Consider the following 18909-nt stretch of genomic DNA (forward strand, 5'->3'; position numbering starts at 1 on the left):
ACCCATAAATTCCTGATTTGGAAGCAAGCACAGGTCTTACCCATTTACAAGAAGGGTAGCAGAAGTGATCCGTAATACAACTATCCAATTTTTTTTGTTTTTTCCTCTATATGTTGTAAAACAGTGCGGATTATCGAACAGAATGATTTTCTTCATATCATCCAGCATGGATTTCTAAACGTGGGTCATGCGAAAATTGCACATGTCATCCTGAAACCTGTTGGTCAAAACAAACCCGTGAGTAAAGAGAGATTAATGCAGTACTTCTGAACTTTAGAGAAACACTTCCTCGGTAAAACGTCAACGTTTATAAACGAAAATACGATCTTATGGGTGTTGGTACTGCATTATTGATTCCTTATTAAGAATTATGGAGCATCTTACTTCTAAATGGAGAGTCATCAACAGGTGCAGAAGTAACTTCAGGCATAGTATAGAGAAGTGTATTGGTGATTCGTTTTCTGGTGGCTGAGGGTGTTTGAGTGTGCGAAATTCACATTTGCACGTCCTACTGGGCGTATGGTGAACGTTGGCTGTCCCTGATGTGTGTGCACGAGTGGCAGAGGAGATTCTGGGAAGGGCACACATCACCGCAAGACGTTCCATGCCCCAGACAGGGCCATCGAGCCATTACCCCTGATATGATGGTGTGATGGATCGGATTTATGGCCTTATATGTAGAGACCAACGAATCATGGAGGGTGAAATTCATGTTCAGAGTTCAGATCGGCGGCGTTAGCCATTGCATTGCTCCGTGCATGGCATCATCGAAGACCAATTGCATTTCCGCAAATTTTGCGTGCAGTGGGTGCCATATCACCCCATGGAGAGACATAAGATATACAGAATGGCATCAAGTCTGACGCATCTTCTGCAGTAGTACGAGAAAGGCGTCCGTTTCTGTCTCATATTGTCGCAGGTGCGAAACGTGGTACCTCCATTTTGACCCCAAGTGCAACAAACGGCAAAGCCAACAGGGATAAAATCCCACATCCCCCCGCCAAAGAAATCCAGAGTTGTTCATACAAGTTCAGCTAAGGTCATAATGACCTCCTTTTTCGACAGCAGGGGCCGTCTGCTCATCGATTTCCTCGAATGTGGAACCACAATCAATGCGCAGCACTATGAAGGCACTTTGCAGAAACTGCAACGCACCATAAAATCAAAACGTCCAGGTGTGATGTCGAACGGAATCATCAATTTGGACGATAACGGCCGCCCCTACAATGCCTATCAGCGAAGCTACTTTGCAGCTGTTTGGTTGGGAAAAACTGCAACATTCTTAGTGCACTCCGTCTTCAGGCCACAAGTGGCCCATCGGGACCATCCGACCGCCGTGTCATTCTCAGTTGAGGATGCGGATAGGAGGGGCATGTGGTCAGCACACCGTTCTTCCGGTCGTTATGATGCTATTCTTTGACCGGTGCCGCTACTATTCGGTCAAGTAGCTCCTCAATTGGCATCACGAGGCTGAGTGCACCCCGAAAAATGGCAAAACCGCATGGCGGCTGGATGGTCACCCATCCAAGTGCGACCACGCCCGACAGCGCTTAACTTCGGTGATCTCACGGGAACCGGTGTATCCACTGCGGCAAGGCCGTTGCCAAAATGCTTAGTACAGTCTGGATATTTCACCCTGTGCTTTTCACCTCGTTTCAGTCGGACGAGGAAGTGCAAGAGTGGATGCAGTTGTGGATCCATCTGTGGCCTACTGTGTTCTATGTAATATGAACTGATCGTCTCATCTCCCAGTGGGATAAATTTCTTAAGAGATGTTGTTATTGTTTTCGAGTGGAACCATTCCAAGGTCCCGTTGTAGCCGCTGTTTGGATTTCATTTGACTGCCCTTCGTATATCAATGTCCTGACAATCAGTATCAATAGTATTCTCAGACGGTTGCAGATGATGCAGTTACCTACAGTGGGTTTCACGTCCCAGATAGTAAGTTGTTATGCCATTCGAAGATAATATCATATGATTGTTTTTTACGTTATTAGTGTGAATTACGTTAAATAGTGAAGTACATGCAGGTTGTGACTGTAACTACTGTGGTTTTGCAAAAGCCGTATCAGGGGCACTATTCCTCGTTGCTTCCACAACGTAGCTGTGTCGAAAATTTCATGCTATGTATATTACAATTCTCACTGTGATGTAAGAGAGTTGCGTAAACTTTTGTTATATTTATGTTTGTGTTTTAAGGGGACCACACCATGGTTCAGGTCGATAAAAATCGCTTTTCGGTTTTCACCATATTTCGCTAGATGAAGGTTTATTTAAGTACTGTGAAAAGGATTTTGCTGAAAAAAAATTTTTTTGAGCATTTAAAGAGCATTTCCTTACCACGCGTGTTCATGTGCCACACCCACTTTTCTGTCACCCACTTTTCTGTATATATTTTAGATCCTTATATCCCTTACATTGCACGTTAGGGCTTTTGTTTTTTACTCCTGAGTGTGTTGGCTATCATTGGAATGCAACGGTCAGTATTCTTTTGTTGCTGCTGTTTGTAAACAAGATGCTTTCAAACACGCGGTTAGTTTTGCTCAAGTGTGATTGCGAGTAGTTGTTATACTTACATTTGCAGTGCTTGTTTATGTGTGCTTTGTTGTGTTTATTGAAGATGTCAAAACGTAAAGGCATTTTCAAAAAATGACAATTTAGAGGAAACAAGTTTAGAAAGCTATCTGTACAAGAGGTTATGTCGCCTGGAAACGATGTTTCTAATTGTAATTCTTCTATAAGTGCACCATCAAAGAAGCTCTCACCATTTCAAGAGAGTTACAACGAATTTACTGTGACAAGGGGGGCAGTAACATTATTATTAATTTGAGAATATTATCAGTTGTAATTTCTAAGTTTGTTCGATGTAGACAGTGCGGTGAGTCACAGTGTGAAAATCTATGAGAGTGCCAGTGGGAAAAAAGGCCTCGCAATTGCTTTGATTTAATTTGCACTAAATGCTCAGCTGTGATTTCATTTATGAGTTCTTGAACACCGGATGCAAGTGGCCCGTATGAAATCAATACTAGATTAGTTTATGCCTTACGATCTGTTGTGTCTATTTCATACAGCATAGACACAATGAGGTAGCTAGGTGCACGCTAAACTAACGCAGACGGGCTTGAAGTTCTGGAACATGAGACTTATTAATGAATAAGAGGAAAAGTACGTAGATGCGTTTAATACTTATCTTTATTCTCTTGTTGGAATACATCTCTCTTGAATATTAGTACGCTATTAGCACTGATACAAATAGCGCCTTGCTAGGTAGTAGCTATGGACTAAGCTGAAGGCTATTCTATCTGTCTCTCGGCAAATGAGAGGAAAACTTGGTAGGTCCAGTCGCAAGCAATGTCGTCCGTACAACTGGGCGAGGTCTAGTCCGTGTCTTGTGACCTGCCATGTGGTGGCGCTAGGTTTGCGATTACACAGTGGCGACACGCGGGTCCGACATGTACTACAGGACCGCGGCCGATTTAAGTTACCACCTAGCAAGTGTGGTGTCTAGCGGTGACACCACACGATCCATTGGCAAGGGCCTGGCTGCAGGGAGAACACTTTTGTTCAGTGATGAACTTACATCAACAACCAAATAAATTTGGAAAAATAACTGCAATATTAGAGAAAGCTGTATGTGAGGTCAGTGAGGAAAGCATAAAACTGACTGCTAGGGAAGCAGTGTAAGAAAATGATGGATGTTCGGATATTGCAGTTGCAGTTGATGGAAGTTGGCAGAAAAGAGGACATGTTTCTCTTAATGCAGCAGTGACTGCCATGAGTGTAGACAGCTGTAAAGTGTTAGATGTGGAGATAATGTCTAAATATTGCAAAAGTTGTAAAGTCAATTAACGTAAAGAACACAACTGTGTGGCTAATTTTAGAGGAACAAGTGGTGGTATGTAAGTTCATGGAGTACAACAAATATTTCATTGCTCCGTAGAAACAAGCGATGTACGCTACACCAAATATTTGGGCGATGGTGACAGTAAGGCATACAACAATGTGGTGAACTCTAAGCCATATGGAGATGCCATTATTAGCAAAATAAAATATGTAGGCCATGTTCAGAAACGTTTGGGAACAAGGCTGAGAAAACTGTTGATATGAGAGGAAAAAAATTAGAAAATGGAAAATTGTTGAACAGCAGGGTCAGTTAACTAAAACTGAAATAGAAAACTTGCATTTGTACTTTGGGTAGGTAATTAGGAAAAATAAAAAAAAATCTGGAGCCAATGAAGAGAGATGTTTGGCCCATATTCTTCCATAAGTCCTTACCGATGATAAGCCGTGTCATGGATTGTGTCCATCAGGAGAAAATTCGTGTTGCATATACAATAGGGCTCAGGCAACTGGAGAATCTTATTCTCACCAGCATTCTCTTCCTGCTGCTATTATTACAGCAATTAAACCTATTTTCAGAGATGCGGCTCATCCTGACCTTCTATGGAAATGTTTGCATGGGCAGACACAAGACCCAAATGAATGTGTCAACAGCGTAATTTGGAACTGCCTTCCAAAAACTGAATTTGTAGGCATGCATACAATGAAACTAGGAGTTCATGATGCTGTTATTACATTCAGTTGTGGTAATATTAGAAAGTGTTGGGTACTGATAAAGCTGGGAATTAATCGTGGTGAAAATATGATCAATGGGCTGCAACATTGCAATAAAATGAGGATAGCTGATGCAGACAGGTCTGCATCTAATATGGCCAAGAAAGCAAGACAAACATCCAGGAAGGTGAAAAAGAAGCTGGAAGACCTGCTAGAGGCCAAAGAAGAGCCATCATATGCAGCAGAACAGTTTTAATTAACTGTAACTAACAAATTTCAAAAGATTTTTCTTTAAAGTCAGTTTCCCACAAACTAAAATTTTCAATACATATGCCCCATTATATCAGAAAGTATAGTAGATAAATGAATTAAATTTTCAGGGACTCTGCATAATATTAAAAGCCACCTCTGGTACTACATTCATTAATATTCCCCCATTAGGAAGTTCCAAAAAAATATTTTCAGCAGATAAACTTAATATTTTTGTTAATAAATTTAAAAAAAGTCTTTCTTAAAAACTATAAAATGGATAAAGTAGATTTTAGTACAGTTGACTCTATAAGCATCATGTAACATACAGTAAAAAGATGAAGGCCCTGCATCAAATAATTTTTCAGAAATGGGTCAAATACTTGCCTAAATTAACATGGGTTAGATAGGCAGGGTGTGGTCCCCTTAATTTAATGTTTTGTCTGGTAGCAGCTACAACTTTTGGCATTGTTATTTTTATCACAAGTATCTTGATTTTCCCCATTGGGGCGAAATTAGCTAATTGCTAAATTATGAAATAACATGGTTATTTGAAAATATAACAACAGATTACTTAGTAGGAAAAGACTTCACACAAGAAATTCATAGCAGACATGGACCCATACATACAAAAGACTGTTAATTTTCTCATAACATTAAAGCGACCATCTGGGCCGCCATGCACTGTTGCCATTTTTCGGGGTGCACTCAGCCTCGTGATGCCAATTGCGGAGCTACTCGACCGAATAGTAGTGGCTTCAGTCAAGAATACCCATGATAATGACTGGGAGAGCGGTGTGCTGACCCCATGCCCCTCCTATCCGCATCCTCCACTGAGAATGACACGGCGGTCAGACGGTCCCGGTAGGCCACTTGTGGCCTGAAGACAGAGTGCTTTTTTATAACATTAAAGCAGACATGACCCCTTCTGCAGACGCTGAATATGACATGTGCACCATGTTTTTCCTTGCATCCCATGTTCAGAAGACAAGGAGAAGATCTACATTAATATTTAGTAAACGATTAAATACTGGGCAGACACAGCTGCATCTTTCACCAAGGCAAGTCTGGTTGCCTCAGCTCTCAGTTACAGCTCCGGTGTGTAGGCTTTCAGCCACAATTTTGTATAGCCTGTCTTGGCCATCAAAATAATGTAGCGAAACGTCATTTCTAGATGTAGATATGTACTTTGTAAAGCACTTTGAAGCGGATGACACAGGGTACATACGATGTTACCACTGTTTGAACTGCTAGTTCCAGTTTATGTAATGGAAAGCTTTGTTCTGTAAACTGAATTATTAAAAAGAAACTTTTTGTTGAAATCAAAAGAATTTTGAAGCAGGGAAATTCGCACTAGGTCAACAAGTATTGAATAAAGTTTGCAATGAGATATCTAATTCCGTTGTCAAGACCTTTATCCAGTGGACAAGAATTCCTGTACAAAATTTCATGTATTAGCCAAGGATCAAATAACATGGAAAACAAGCGTCTTTCAGACTAGAAATGGAGTAATTCATTCTCATTCGTCATGTGTCCTACAGTTGTTGAAATGGAAACAGATTAGTATGTTCCACAGAATGTAGGTACTGCCAGGAACTTCTGATTGTGCACAATTTGAGTGTTATATGTAAACACAAGTTGCCTCAAAGAGTAGGCAATTATTAAATGACTGAAATGTGTTTAGTATACTGTAGAAATGAAGAAATAAGTGAAATACTGGACCAGTTACCAGTACTTTTTAAAAATATTATGTTTAGAGAGACTATCTTGCACACTTGAATCGCACATATTCGAAGCACAGATTAGAACTAGTAATGTCCAACATTTTGGAGTGGAGATTACAGCTTTATGTTTAACTGTGATCATTCTTTGATTGTAATTTACATTGTAAATTTATTAAGTATTTGGTAGTGATTAGTTTGGTACATACTTCCTGAAGTTACTAGTAAAGATGTGTTTCAGTTTAGTTCAGATTTCATAAAATGTAGTAGCATCAAGTAGTAACCTATTTCCTTGGAACAGATTGGTGGCTATAATTAAATGGGTCCAGTTTGACATAACTAATAATCACATTTTATTCGAATTAATGGGCTATACTGTATGAATAAATGTATCAACCCATCAGTATTTGAAAGTGATAATTAGGACCAGAAGGCCATTATAGCTGTCAATACTTTTTAAGAAGAACACCTGTGCAGATTTTCAACCATATATTAGTTTTTTCTAACTGTCTACTGTGACATAAATATCTTTTTTCTAGGCGTCTGCAAGGTTTACACAGGTTTCTCTTAGTGTAACTTAACTTTCCATAGTCCATTGCTCTGTAGAAATTTCTATCCACTCCCTCGCTAGCGTAGCGTCATTTATAATATTCGTCCATTAGTTTTTGTGACCAGTGACCTGTGGATGGTAGGGTAGGTAAGACACAAATCTTAATTCGTCCCAAAACGTGCGTGAGCTACAACAAAAGGAATGTCACAAGACTAGTAGCTGCCACTTACGATAGGTGGCTATCGAAGTACAGAATTGATGTAGAAGTTCACATAGTATGCATTAGACTTCTACGGTCCCTATCTGGTATTTTCGTATAGTATTGGAGTGATAATGGTAGTTCTTCTACTCCTAATGTTTGACTTTGCAGTACTCCCACTGCCTGTTATTCTGCTACATTTCATTTCTATGAAACACTCTGACAAATTTACAACCTTATGGGCGCTAAACTTGATTAAGGTAGTGTGCTCCCAATTTATAACCTAGTTTTGAGGATCTTTTGATACATTTGGCTACCTAGCATTTGTTAACATAATTTTTCATTTCCAAAGATGCACTGATATGACAATACATTATGACAGTTTTCTCTGCTTTTCTGCAGAGGCATGGACGACGACAAGAATAATGATGACAGCGGTGGTTTGGTTACCAACATTTCCATGGCTGCAGTAAAAGGCAACAGAACACAGTGCACAACCAAGGCGGAAGCATGCTGTGGGAATAAAACTGGTACAAGGAGTCTGCAGCACAGACATGGGTTCCGCAAAAAGACGTTCCCACTGTTGCAGGAACTGATGGGACACGCAGCTGCGGACAAACGTGAACTTGTGCGGTCGTGCAGCGTGTGTCACAAAACATTCGCAACGAGTGGCAGTTTGAATAGGCACTTCCGTGTGCATACTGGTGAACGCCCATACAGCTGTGGCGTTTGCAATAAGTCATTCAAGGAAAGTGGGGCACTTAAGCGGCATTTGAATCTGCACACTGGTGAACGCCCATACACCTGCGACATTTGCAACAAGACATTCAGGCAAAATAGTGACCTGAAACAGCATATGCGTTTCCACACTGCTGAACGCCCGTACATCTGTGGTGTTTGCGACAAAACATTCAAGAAAAGTAGTCACCTGAAGAAGCATTCTCGGTTGCACACTGGCGAACGCCCTTACGCCTGTGGCGTTTGCAACAAGACATTCGTAGAAAGTGAGGCACTGAAACGTCATTCGCATCTGCACACTGGTGAACGCTCCTACATCTGTGGTATTTGCAAGAAGACATTCAACCAAAGTACTCACCTGAAGAAGCATTCACTGTTGCACACTGGTGAGCGCTCGTAAAGCCTCAGGGATCTGGAGCAAGACCTGTGAATGAAGTTGTCACCAGAAGCAGCATTTGCTGCTGCACACTTCTGAAGGCCCTATAGATGTAATGTGTGTCGTAAGAGGTGCAGGAATATCTGGAACCCGAAGGGGAATATTAGCAGCTGTACATTGATAAAGTACAATACTGTTGCAGCATTTGCTGCAAGAAATTCTCAATTAGATCATCTCAGGAAACCACCTAGTTCTTAACTGGAGGGAACTCCTGTGTGCTTGTGATGTATTTCCTTAGAGATTCAAAAATGGTTCAAATGGCTCTGAGCAGTATGGGACTTAACATCTGAGGTCATCAGTTCCCTAGAACTTAGAACTCCTTAAACCTAATTGACCTAAGGACATCACACACATCCATGCCCGAGGCAGGATTTGAACCTGCAACCGTAGCGGTCGCTTGGCTCCAGACTGTAGCGCCTAGAACCGCACGGCCACTCCGGCCGGCACGTCCAGAAAATCAGTGAATTAAAAGAAATGCTTCGGTATGTTACACGAAAATTTCTAACTCCTTTAGTAGCAACTGACACATCAAACATTCAACAGGCTTTATCTTGGCGAGTTATTTTATACTAATTTTAGTTGAAACCTTTAAGACGGTATTACTAACACGAATCAAGCTAATCAAAATCGTTTAAATAAGTTATCGAGGGAGAGAAGTGTTAACACAATTCTAATAATGTAAGTAGTTGGTACACCATATATCGATTTGGATCACCCTAGATGTAAATTTGGAGCAAACCTTGACACCATAATACGTGTATCTCGTAGTCATGACGTCATTTGAGAAGACTTCTATCATCAACAACCAGGGGGCAGTGTCATTTTGTAAATGGCAAGTGTAACTAGGGATCCTATCATGTAATGGTAAATTTCTTCTTTGAAAGCAACGTGGAACAGATAACTCAGAAGGTTATTTCGAACAGAAACATATTTCATCAGTTGGCGGTCTGACGTGATTGAAATTCGTATCAATGTCCTTGAGGTGGTTGTCGCAGTAATGATTGCCAAAGTACAAAAGCTAACTGGAACAAGTAGAAAGATATTTTCAGAAAAATAGGTAAATAGGCAATGCTGTCTCATATCGCAGAGGAACTCGAAACATTTATGTCTGTGTAGTAGCGTGTAGAGGAACTCTGGCACAAATGTGAATTAATACACTCCTGGAAATTGAAATAAGAACACCGTGAATTCATTGTCCCAGGAAGGGGAAACTTTATTGACACTTTCCTGGGGTCAGATACATCACATGATCACACTGACAGAACCACAGGCACATAGACACAGGCAACAGAGCATGCACAATGTCGGCACTAGTACAGTGTATATCCACCTTTCGCAGCAATGCAGGCTGCTATTCTCCCATGGAGACGATCGTAGAGATGCTGGATGTAGTCCTGTGGAACGGCTTGCCATGCCATTTCCACCTGGCGCCTCAGTTGGACCAGCGTCGTGCTGGACGTGCAGACCGCGTGAGACGACGCTTCATCCAGTCCCAAACATGCTCAATGGGGGACAGATCCGGAGATCTTGCTGGCCAGGGTAGTTGACTTACACCTTCTAGAGCACGTTGGGTGGCACGGGATACATGCGGACGTGCATTGTCCTGTTGGAACAGCAAGTTCCCTTGCCGGTCTAGGAGTGGTAGAACGATGGGTTCGATGACGGTTTGGATGTACCGTGCACTATTCAGTGTCCCCTCGACGATCACCAGTGGTGTACGGCCAGTGTAGGAGATCGCTCCCCACACCATGATGCCGGGTGTTGGCGCTGTGTGCCTCGGTCGTATGCAGTCCTGATTGTGGCGCTCACCTGCACGGCGCCAAACACGCATACGACCATCATTGGCACCAAGGCAGAAGCAACTCTCATCGCTGAAGACGACACGTCTCCATTCGTCCCTCCATTCACGCCTGTCGCGACACCACTGGAGGCAGGCTGCACGATGTTGGGGCGTGAGCGGAAGACGGCCTAACAGTGTGCGGGACCGTAGCCCAGCTTCATGGAGACGGTTGCGAATGGTCCTCGCCGATACCCCAGGAGCAACAGTGTCCCTAATTTGCTGGAAAGTGGCGGTGCGGTCCCCTACGGCACTGCGTAGGATCCTACGGTCTTGGTGTGCATCCGTGCGTCGCTGCGGTCCGGTCCCAGGTCGACGGGCACGTGTACCTTCCACCGACCACTGGCGACAACATCGATGTACTGTGGAGACCTCACGCCCCACGTGTTGAGCAATTCGGCGGTACGTCCACCCGGCCTCCCGCATGCCCACTATACGCCCTCGCTCAAAGTCCGTCAACTGCACATACGGTTCACGTCCACGCTGTCGCGGCATGCTACCAGTGTTAAAGACTGCGATGGAGCTCCGTATGCCACGGCAAATTGGCTGACACTGACGGCGGCGGTGCACAAATGCTGCGCATCTAGCGCCATTCGACGGCCAACACCGCGGTTCCTGGTGTGTCCGCTGTGCCGTGCGTGTGATCATTGCTTGTACTGCCCTCTCGCAGTGTCCAGAGCAAGTATGGTGGGTCTGACACACCGGTGTCAATGTGATCTTTTTTCCATTTCCAGGAGTGTATATGCATTAATATGTGTCTAGTAGAATAATTTATGATGGAAGGGGCTGTCCACACCGTACAGTCTTTTTAAAGACAGTGCTAAAAACCATCGGGAATGAAACTGGGGGTAGTAGGGCGAACCATTCTCAGATGTTCTTTTACACAGAAAATTCAGTGGGTAGAGGCGGTTTATTTCTCACATTACGGCAGAAATGAATGGTATATCCGCTAGTGTCAAGGCGAGTCGTAGTGCCTTTACGTCATACCTACACCGATGTGACAAAAGTCATGAGATAGAAATTTGCATGTATACAGATGACGGTAGTTTCGCGTACACAAGGTATAAAAAGGCAGTGCATTCGCGGAGCTGTCACTTGTACGCAGATGATTCATGTGAAAAACTTTGCGACGTGATTATGGCCGCATAACGGGAGCTAACAGACTTTGAACGCGGAATGATAGCTTGAGCTAGACGCATGGGACACTCAATTTCGAAAATCGTAAGATATTCAATATTCTGCCATCCAAAGTGTCAAGAATGACCAGAGAAAACCACATTAGAGGAATTACGCCTCACCACCTACAACACAGTGGCCAACGGCCTCCACTGAACGATCGAGAGCAGCGGCGTTTGCGTAGAGGTGTCAGTGGCACCAGACAACCAACACTGCATAAAATAACCGCAGACATCAATGTGGGACGTACGAGGAACGTGTTCGTTCAGCGAATTTGGCGTTATAGCAGACGACCGACGTGAGTGCATTTGCTAACAACACGGCATCACCTGTATTGCCCCTCCTGTGATCGTGACCACGTCGGTTGGACCCTAGGCGACTGGTGAGAAGAGCCCCTGTTTCAGGTGGTTAGAGGTGATGGTAGGATTCAAGTGTTGCGCAGACCCTAGGAAACCATGGACCCAAGTTTTCAACAAGGTACTGTGCAAGCTGGAAGTGGCTCCGTAACGGTGTGGTCTGTGTTGGCATGGAGTGGACTGATTCCTCTGGATGTTCAGCTACTGGGAGACCATTTGCAGCCATTCATGGACGTCATGTTCCCAAACAACGATGGAACTTTTATGGATGACAATGCGCCATGTCACGAGGCGACAGTTTTTCACGTTTGGTTTTTAGAACATTCTGTACAGTTCGAGCGAAACACTTGGCCTCGCGGATCGCCCAACTTGAACCCCATCGAATATTTATGGAACATAACGTCAGCTGGTGCATAAAATTCTACCCCGACCACACTTTCAATATTTCTGCAGGGGACTTCCACGTCGAGTTGCTGCACTGCACCGGACAAAAGGAGTCCGACACGATATTAGAAGGTACTCGTTGACTTTTGTCACCCAGTATGTATCAATTCATGATAGTAAGGGGCTTCATACAGACAATGAGTCATGATTCTAGCGTGACAGATTTGCATTCCGATCCAGCAGCAGTTCCTAATAGTGACAGCTGTGGCTGCGAGGAGTCAGCATCTTATGGGCAACAAAATCAGGAACAGTCAAAGCGGTATATTTTGGGAACAAAACTGTATCTTCTGTGAAGATTCGTATTTTTGTGTTAGTGTAAATGAAGCCATTAATACGAAGTAGTATAATAATTAATTGTTGATATGTTTATTAACTGAGTATACGTTAGCGTGAGAAATGTATGTAGGCAGCATGAGTGAATCATATGCTGATCGGAAATTTGTAAAGTGCAGTTCGTCATTTTATGGTACTGGCGAAACAAGAAACATTTTATGATAATTCAGTTATTTAAAGAGGGAGATATTTTGATGTTTGTCGATTTTATAAATATGTTTTTTTTAATAAATTGCTAGTCTGTGCTATTATGTTGTGATTTGTTCATAATGAAAAAACGCGTGTTAGCGCGGGTTTATACTGACAGATCACGTGGTGTAATGTTTCTCAGAGAATTAGAAGACTGGATGTCTGCGCGTATTTGATGAATTAAAGAACTGATTTGTGAAGTCTGAGTTCAGTTCGGAGGTCAGCCACTATGACGATGGGATGTGTGAAGTAGGTGCTCTGAATAGATTTTGCGGAATTACGAGTTAAATTTTGACCGTGGAGCGCCGCAAAGAAATCGCCAACGAATGATGAAGACAAACGCCGGAAATCCTGGTTTTTATCTGTGAAGTGTGACTTCTAAATGTACTAAATGTGCCATTTTATGCAAGCTTTGTCTAAGAACTGCACATTCGATGAGATAATATTAGAGCGAGCATTGTTTTGTAAGCTTTCTGTTAACTGGTTCGGTTAATTACCAGAAGGTATGAGTGAATGTGATTGCGTGAGAATAATGAAACAGTAACTTTCTGATTATCACGGATTTGATGGTGTTTTGTGTAAAAGAGGTAGGAATATATCGAAATTTTCATTAAAAACTAATCAACCTTTAATAACTCCACCAAGTTGATACTAAAAATAATTTGATACAGTCTGTAGAGGCGTGTAGTGTGTCTAGTTTCCGCCACAGCTTTCTCTAGCCGAGCAACATTGCCCATTTTATAACATGCGAGACGTGAGGACTGGACTGCAGAAGGAGAAGTTCACCGCTAGTTGAGTGGACGTTCCTGTAGGCAGAACATCGTGATTGCGCCGCTGCAAAGGCTGTTTAAGAAATATTGAAACCGCTAAAATTAAACAATGTCCCAGGGCCTTATGTAAATTGTATCAGAATCTGTATAAAATTTGTCGTTGATTTCAGACCTATTTAAAAGACAATAACCCATAAATTCCTGATTTGGAAGCAAGCACAGGTCTTACCCATTTACAAGAAGGGTAGCAGAAGTGATCCGTAATACAACTATCCAATTTTTTTTGTTTTTTCCTCTATATGTTGTAAAACAGTGCGGATTATCGAACAGAATGATTTTCTTCATATCAACCAGCATGGATTTCTAAACGTGGGTCATGCGAAAATTGCACATGTCATCCTGAAACCTGTTGGTCAAAACAAACCCGTGAGTAAAGAGAGATTAATGCAGTACTTCTGAACTTTAGAGAAACACTTCCTCGGTAAAACGTCAACGTTTATAAACGAAAATACGATCTTATGGGTGTTGGTACTGCATTATTGATTCCTTATTAAGAATTATGGAGCATGTTACTTTTAAATGGAGAGTCATCAACAGGTGCAGAAGTAACTTCAGGCATAGTATAGAGAAGTGTATTGGTGATTCGTTTTCTGGTGGCTGAGGGTGTTTGAGTGTGCGAAATTCACATTTGCACGTCCTACTGGACGTATGGTGAACGTTGGCTGTCTCTGATGTGTGTGCACGAGTGGCAGAGGAGATTCTGGGAAGGGCACACATCACCGCAAGACGTTCCATGCCCCAGACAGGGCCATCGAGCCATTACCCCTGATATGATGGTGTGATGGATCGGATTTATGGCCTTATATGTAGAGACCAACGAATCATGGAGGGTGAAATTCATGTTCAGAGTTCAGATCGGCGGCGTTAGCCATTGCATTGCTCCGTGCATGGCATCATCGAAGACCAATTGCATTTCCGCAAATTTTGCGTGCAGTGGGTGCCATATCACCCCATGGAGAGACATAAGATATACAGAATGGCATCAAGTCTGACGCATCTTCTGCAGTAGTACGAGGAATGGCGTCCGTTTCTGTCTCATATTGTCGCAGGTGCGAAACGTGGTACCTCCATTTTGACCCCAAGTGCAACAAACGGCAAAGTCAACAGGGATAACATCCCACATCCCCCCGCCAAAGAAATCCAGAGTTGTTCATACAAGTTCAGCTAAGGTCATAATGACCTCCTTTTTCGACAGCAGGGGCCGTCTGCTCATCGATTTCCTCGAATGTGGAACCGCAATCAATGCGCAGCACTATGAAGGCACTTTGCAGAAACTGCAACACACCATAAAATCGAAACGTCCAGGTGTGATGTCGAACGGAATCATCAAGTTGCACGATAACGGCCGCCCCTACAATGCCTATCAGCGAAGCTACTTTGCAGCTGTTTGGTTGGGAAAAACTGCAACATTCTTAGTGCACTCCGTCTTCAGGCCACAAGTGGCCCATCGGGACCATCCGACCGCCGTGTCATCCTCAGTTGAGGATGCGGATAGGAGGGGTATGTGGTCAGCACACCGCTCTCCCGGTCGTTATGATGGTTTTCTCTGACTGGAGCCGCTACTATTCGGTCAGGTAGCTCCTCAATTGGCATCACGAGGCTCAGTGCACCCCGAAAAATGGCAAAACCGCATGGCGGCTGGATGGTCACCCATCCAAGTGCGACCACGCCCGACAGCGCTTAACTTCGGTGATCTCACGGGAACCGGTGTATCCACTGCGGCAAGGCCGTTGCCAAAATGCTTAGTACAGTCTGGATATTTCACCCTGTGCTTTTCACCTCGTTTCAGTCGGACGAGGAAGTGCAAGAGTGGATGCAGTTGTGGATCCATCTGTGGCCTACTGTGTTCTATGTAATATGAACTGATCGTCTCATCTCCCAGTGGGATAAATTTCTTAAGAGATGTTGTTATTGTTTTCGAGTGGAACCATTCCAAGGTCCCGTTGTAGCCGCTGTTTGGATTTCATTTGACTGCCCTTCGTATATCAATGTCCTGACAATCAGTATCAATAGTATTCTCAGACGGTTGCAGATGATGCAGTTACCTACAGTGGGTTTCACGTCCCAGATAGTAAGTTGTTATGCCATTCGAAGATAATATCATATGATTGTTTTTTACGTTATTAGTGTGAATTACGTTAAATAGTGAAGTACATGCAGGTTGTGACTGTAACTACTGTGGTTTTGCAAAAGCCGTATCAGGGGCACTATTCCTCGTTGCTTCCACAACGTAGCTGTGTCGAAAATTTCATGCTATGTATATTACAATTCTCACTGTGATGTAAGAGAGTTGCGTAAACTTTTGTTATATTTATGTTTGTGTTTTAAGGGGACCACACCATGGTTCAGGTCGATAAAAATCGCTTTTCGGTTTTCACCATATTTCGCTAGATGAAGGTTTATTTAAGTACTGTGAAAAGGATTTTGCTGAAAAAAAATTTTTTTGAGCATTTAAAGAGCATTTCCTTACCACGCGTGTTCATGTGCCACACCCACTTTTCTGTCACCCACTTTTCTGTATATATTTTAGATCCTTATATCCCTTACATTGCAAGTGGCCCTTATGAAATCAATACTAGATTAGTTTATGCCTTACGATCCATTGGCAAGGGCCTGGCTGCAGGGAGAACACTTTTGTTCAGTGATGAACTTACATCAACAACCAAATAAATTTGGAAAAATAACTGCAATATTAGAGAAAGCTGTATGTGAGGTCAGTGAGGAAAGCATAAAACTGACTGCTAGGGAAGCAGTGTAAGAAAATGATGGATGTTCGGATATTGCAGTTGCAGTTGATGGAAGTTGGCAGAAAAGAGGACATGTTTCTCTTAATGCAGCAGTGACTGCCATGAGTGTAGACAGCTGTAAAGTGTTAGATGTGGAGATAATGTCTAAATATTGCAAAAGTTGTAAAGTCAATTAACGTAAAGAACACAACTGTGTGGCTAATTTTAGAGGAACAAGTGGTGGTATGTAAGTTCATGGAGTACAACAAATATTTCATTGCTCCGTAGAAACAAGCGATGTACGCTACACCAAATATTTGGGCGATGGTGACAGTAAGGCATACAACAATGTGGTGAACTCTAAGCCATATGGAGATGCCATTATTAGCAAAATAAAATATGTAGGCCATGTTCAGAAACGTTTGGGAACAAGGCTGAGAAAACTGTTGATATGAGAGGAAAAAAATTAGAAAATGGAAAATTGTTGAACAGCAGGGTCAGTTAACTAAAACTGAAATAGAAAACTTGCATTTGTACTTTGGGTAGGTAATTAGGAAAAATAAAAAAAAATCTGGAGCCAATGAAGAGAGATGTTTGGCCCATATTCTTCCATAAGTCCTTACCGATGATAAGCCATGTCATGGATTGTGTCCATCAGGAGAAAATTCGTGTTGCATATACAATAGGGCTCAGGCAACTGGAGAATCTTATTCTCACCAGCATTCTCTTCCTGCTGCTATTATTACAGCAATTAAACCTATTTTCAGAGATGCGGCTCATCCTGACCTTCTATGGAAATGTTTGCATGGGCAGACACAAGACCCAAATGAATGTGTCAACAGCGTAATTTGGAACTGCCTTCCAAAAACTGAATTTGTAGGCATGCATACAATGAAACTAGGAGTTCATGATGCTGTTATTACATTCAGTTGTGGTAATATTAGAAAGTGTTGGGTACTGATAAAGCTGGGAATTAATCGTGGTGAAAATATGATCAATGGGCTGCAACATTGCAATAAAATGAGGATAGCCGATGCAGACAGGTCTGCATCTAATATGGCCAAGAAAGCAAGACAAACATCCAGGAAGGTGAAAAAGAAGCTGGAAGACCTGCTAGAGGCCAAAGAAGAGCCATCATATGCAGCAGAACAGTTTTAATTAACTGTAACTAACAAATTTCAAAAGATTTTTCTTTAAAGTCAGTTTCCCACAAACTAAAATTTTCAATACATATGCCCCATTATATCAGAAAGTATAGTAGATAAATGAATTAAATTTTCAGGGACTCTGCATAATATTAAAAGCCACCTCTGGTACTACATTCATTAATATTCCCCCATTAGGAAGTTCCAAAAAAATATTTTCAGCAGATAAACTTAATATTTTTGTTAATAAATTTAAAAAAAGTCTTTCTTGAAAACTATAAAATGGATAAAGTAGATTTTAGTACAGTTGACTCTATAAGCATCATGTAACATACAGTAAAAAGATGAAGGCCCTGCATCAAATAATTTTTCAGAAATGGGTCAAATACTTGCCTAAATTAACATGGGTTAGATAGGCAGGGTGTGGTCCCCTTAATTTAATGTTTTGTCTGGTAGCAGCTACAACTTTTGGCATTGTTATTTTTATCACAAGTATCTTGATTTTCCCCATTGGGGCGAAATTAGCTAATTGCTAAATTATGAAATAACATGGTTATTTGAAAATATAACAACAGATTACTTAGTAGGAAAAGACTTCACACAAGAAATTCATAGCAGACATGGACCCATACATACAAAAGACTGTTAATTTTCTCATAACATTAAAGCGACCATCTGGGCCGCCATGCACTGTTGCCATTTTTCGGGGTGCACTCAGCCTCGTGATGCCAATTGCGGAGCTACTCGACCGAATAGTAGTGGCTTCAGTCAAGAATACCCATGATAATGACTGGGAGAGCGGTGTGCTGACCCCATGCCCCTCCTATCCGCATCCTCCACTGAGAATGACACGGCGGTCAGACGGTCCCGGTAGGCCACTCGTGGCCTGAAGACAGAGTGCTTTTTTATAACATTAAAGCAGACATGACCCCTTCTGCAGACGCTGAATATGACATGTGCACCATGTTTTTCCTTGCATCCCATGTTCAGAAGACAAGGAGAAGATCTACATTAATATTTAGTAAACGATTAAATACTGGGCAGACACAGCTGCATCTTTCACCAAGGCAAGTCTGGTTGCCTCAGCTCTCAGTTACAGCTCCGGTGTGTAGGCTTTCAGCCACAATTTTGTATAGCCTGTCTTGGCCATCAAAATAATGTAGCGAAACGTCATTTCTAGATGTAGATATGTACTTTGTAAAGCACTTTGAAGCGGATGACACAGGGTACATACGATGTTACCACTGTTTGAACTGCTAGTTCCAGTTTATGTAATGGAAAGCTTTGTTCTGTAAACTGAATTATTAAAAAGAAACTTTTTGTTGAAATCAAAAGAATTTTGAAGCAGGGAAATTCGCACTAGGTCAACAAGTATTGAATAAAGTTTGCAATGAGATATCTAATTCCGTTGTCAAGACCTTTATCC

At 42.3% G+C, this 18909-nt stretch overlaps 1 protein-coding gene across 4 annotated transcripts in view; it reads left to right on the top strand.

The window, feature by feature from the left end:
* LOC126210653 (zinc finger protein 501-like) overlaps positions 1-18909 on the top strand; it is a 401685-nt gene that overhangs the window by 240344 nt on the left and 142432 nt on the right. Inside the window, exon 8 of one of the 4 annotated variants that reach the window (XM_049939984.1) lies at positions 7676-8930. The exons of the other annotated variants lie outside the window; for them this stretch is intronic. Coding sequence (XP_049795941.1) covers positions 7676-8411 — 736 coding nt within the window. The 3' untranslated portion in view covers positions 8412-8930. Of the gene's footprint in view, positions 1-7675; positions 8931-18909 lie in introns of those variants that run through there. 4 annotated transcript variants of the gene reach the window in all.

The sequence above is a fragment of the Schistocerca nitens genome, chromosome 10 (genome assembly GCF_023898315.1).
Source record: "Schistocerca nitens isolate TAMUIC-IGC-003100 chromosome 10, iqSchNite1.1, whole genome shotgun sequence".
Taxonomy (NCBI): domain Eukaryota; kingdom Metazoa; phylum Arthropoda; class Insecta; order Orthoptera; family Acrididae; genus Schistocerca; species Schistocerca nitens.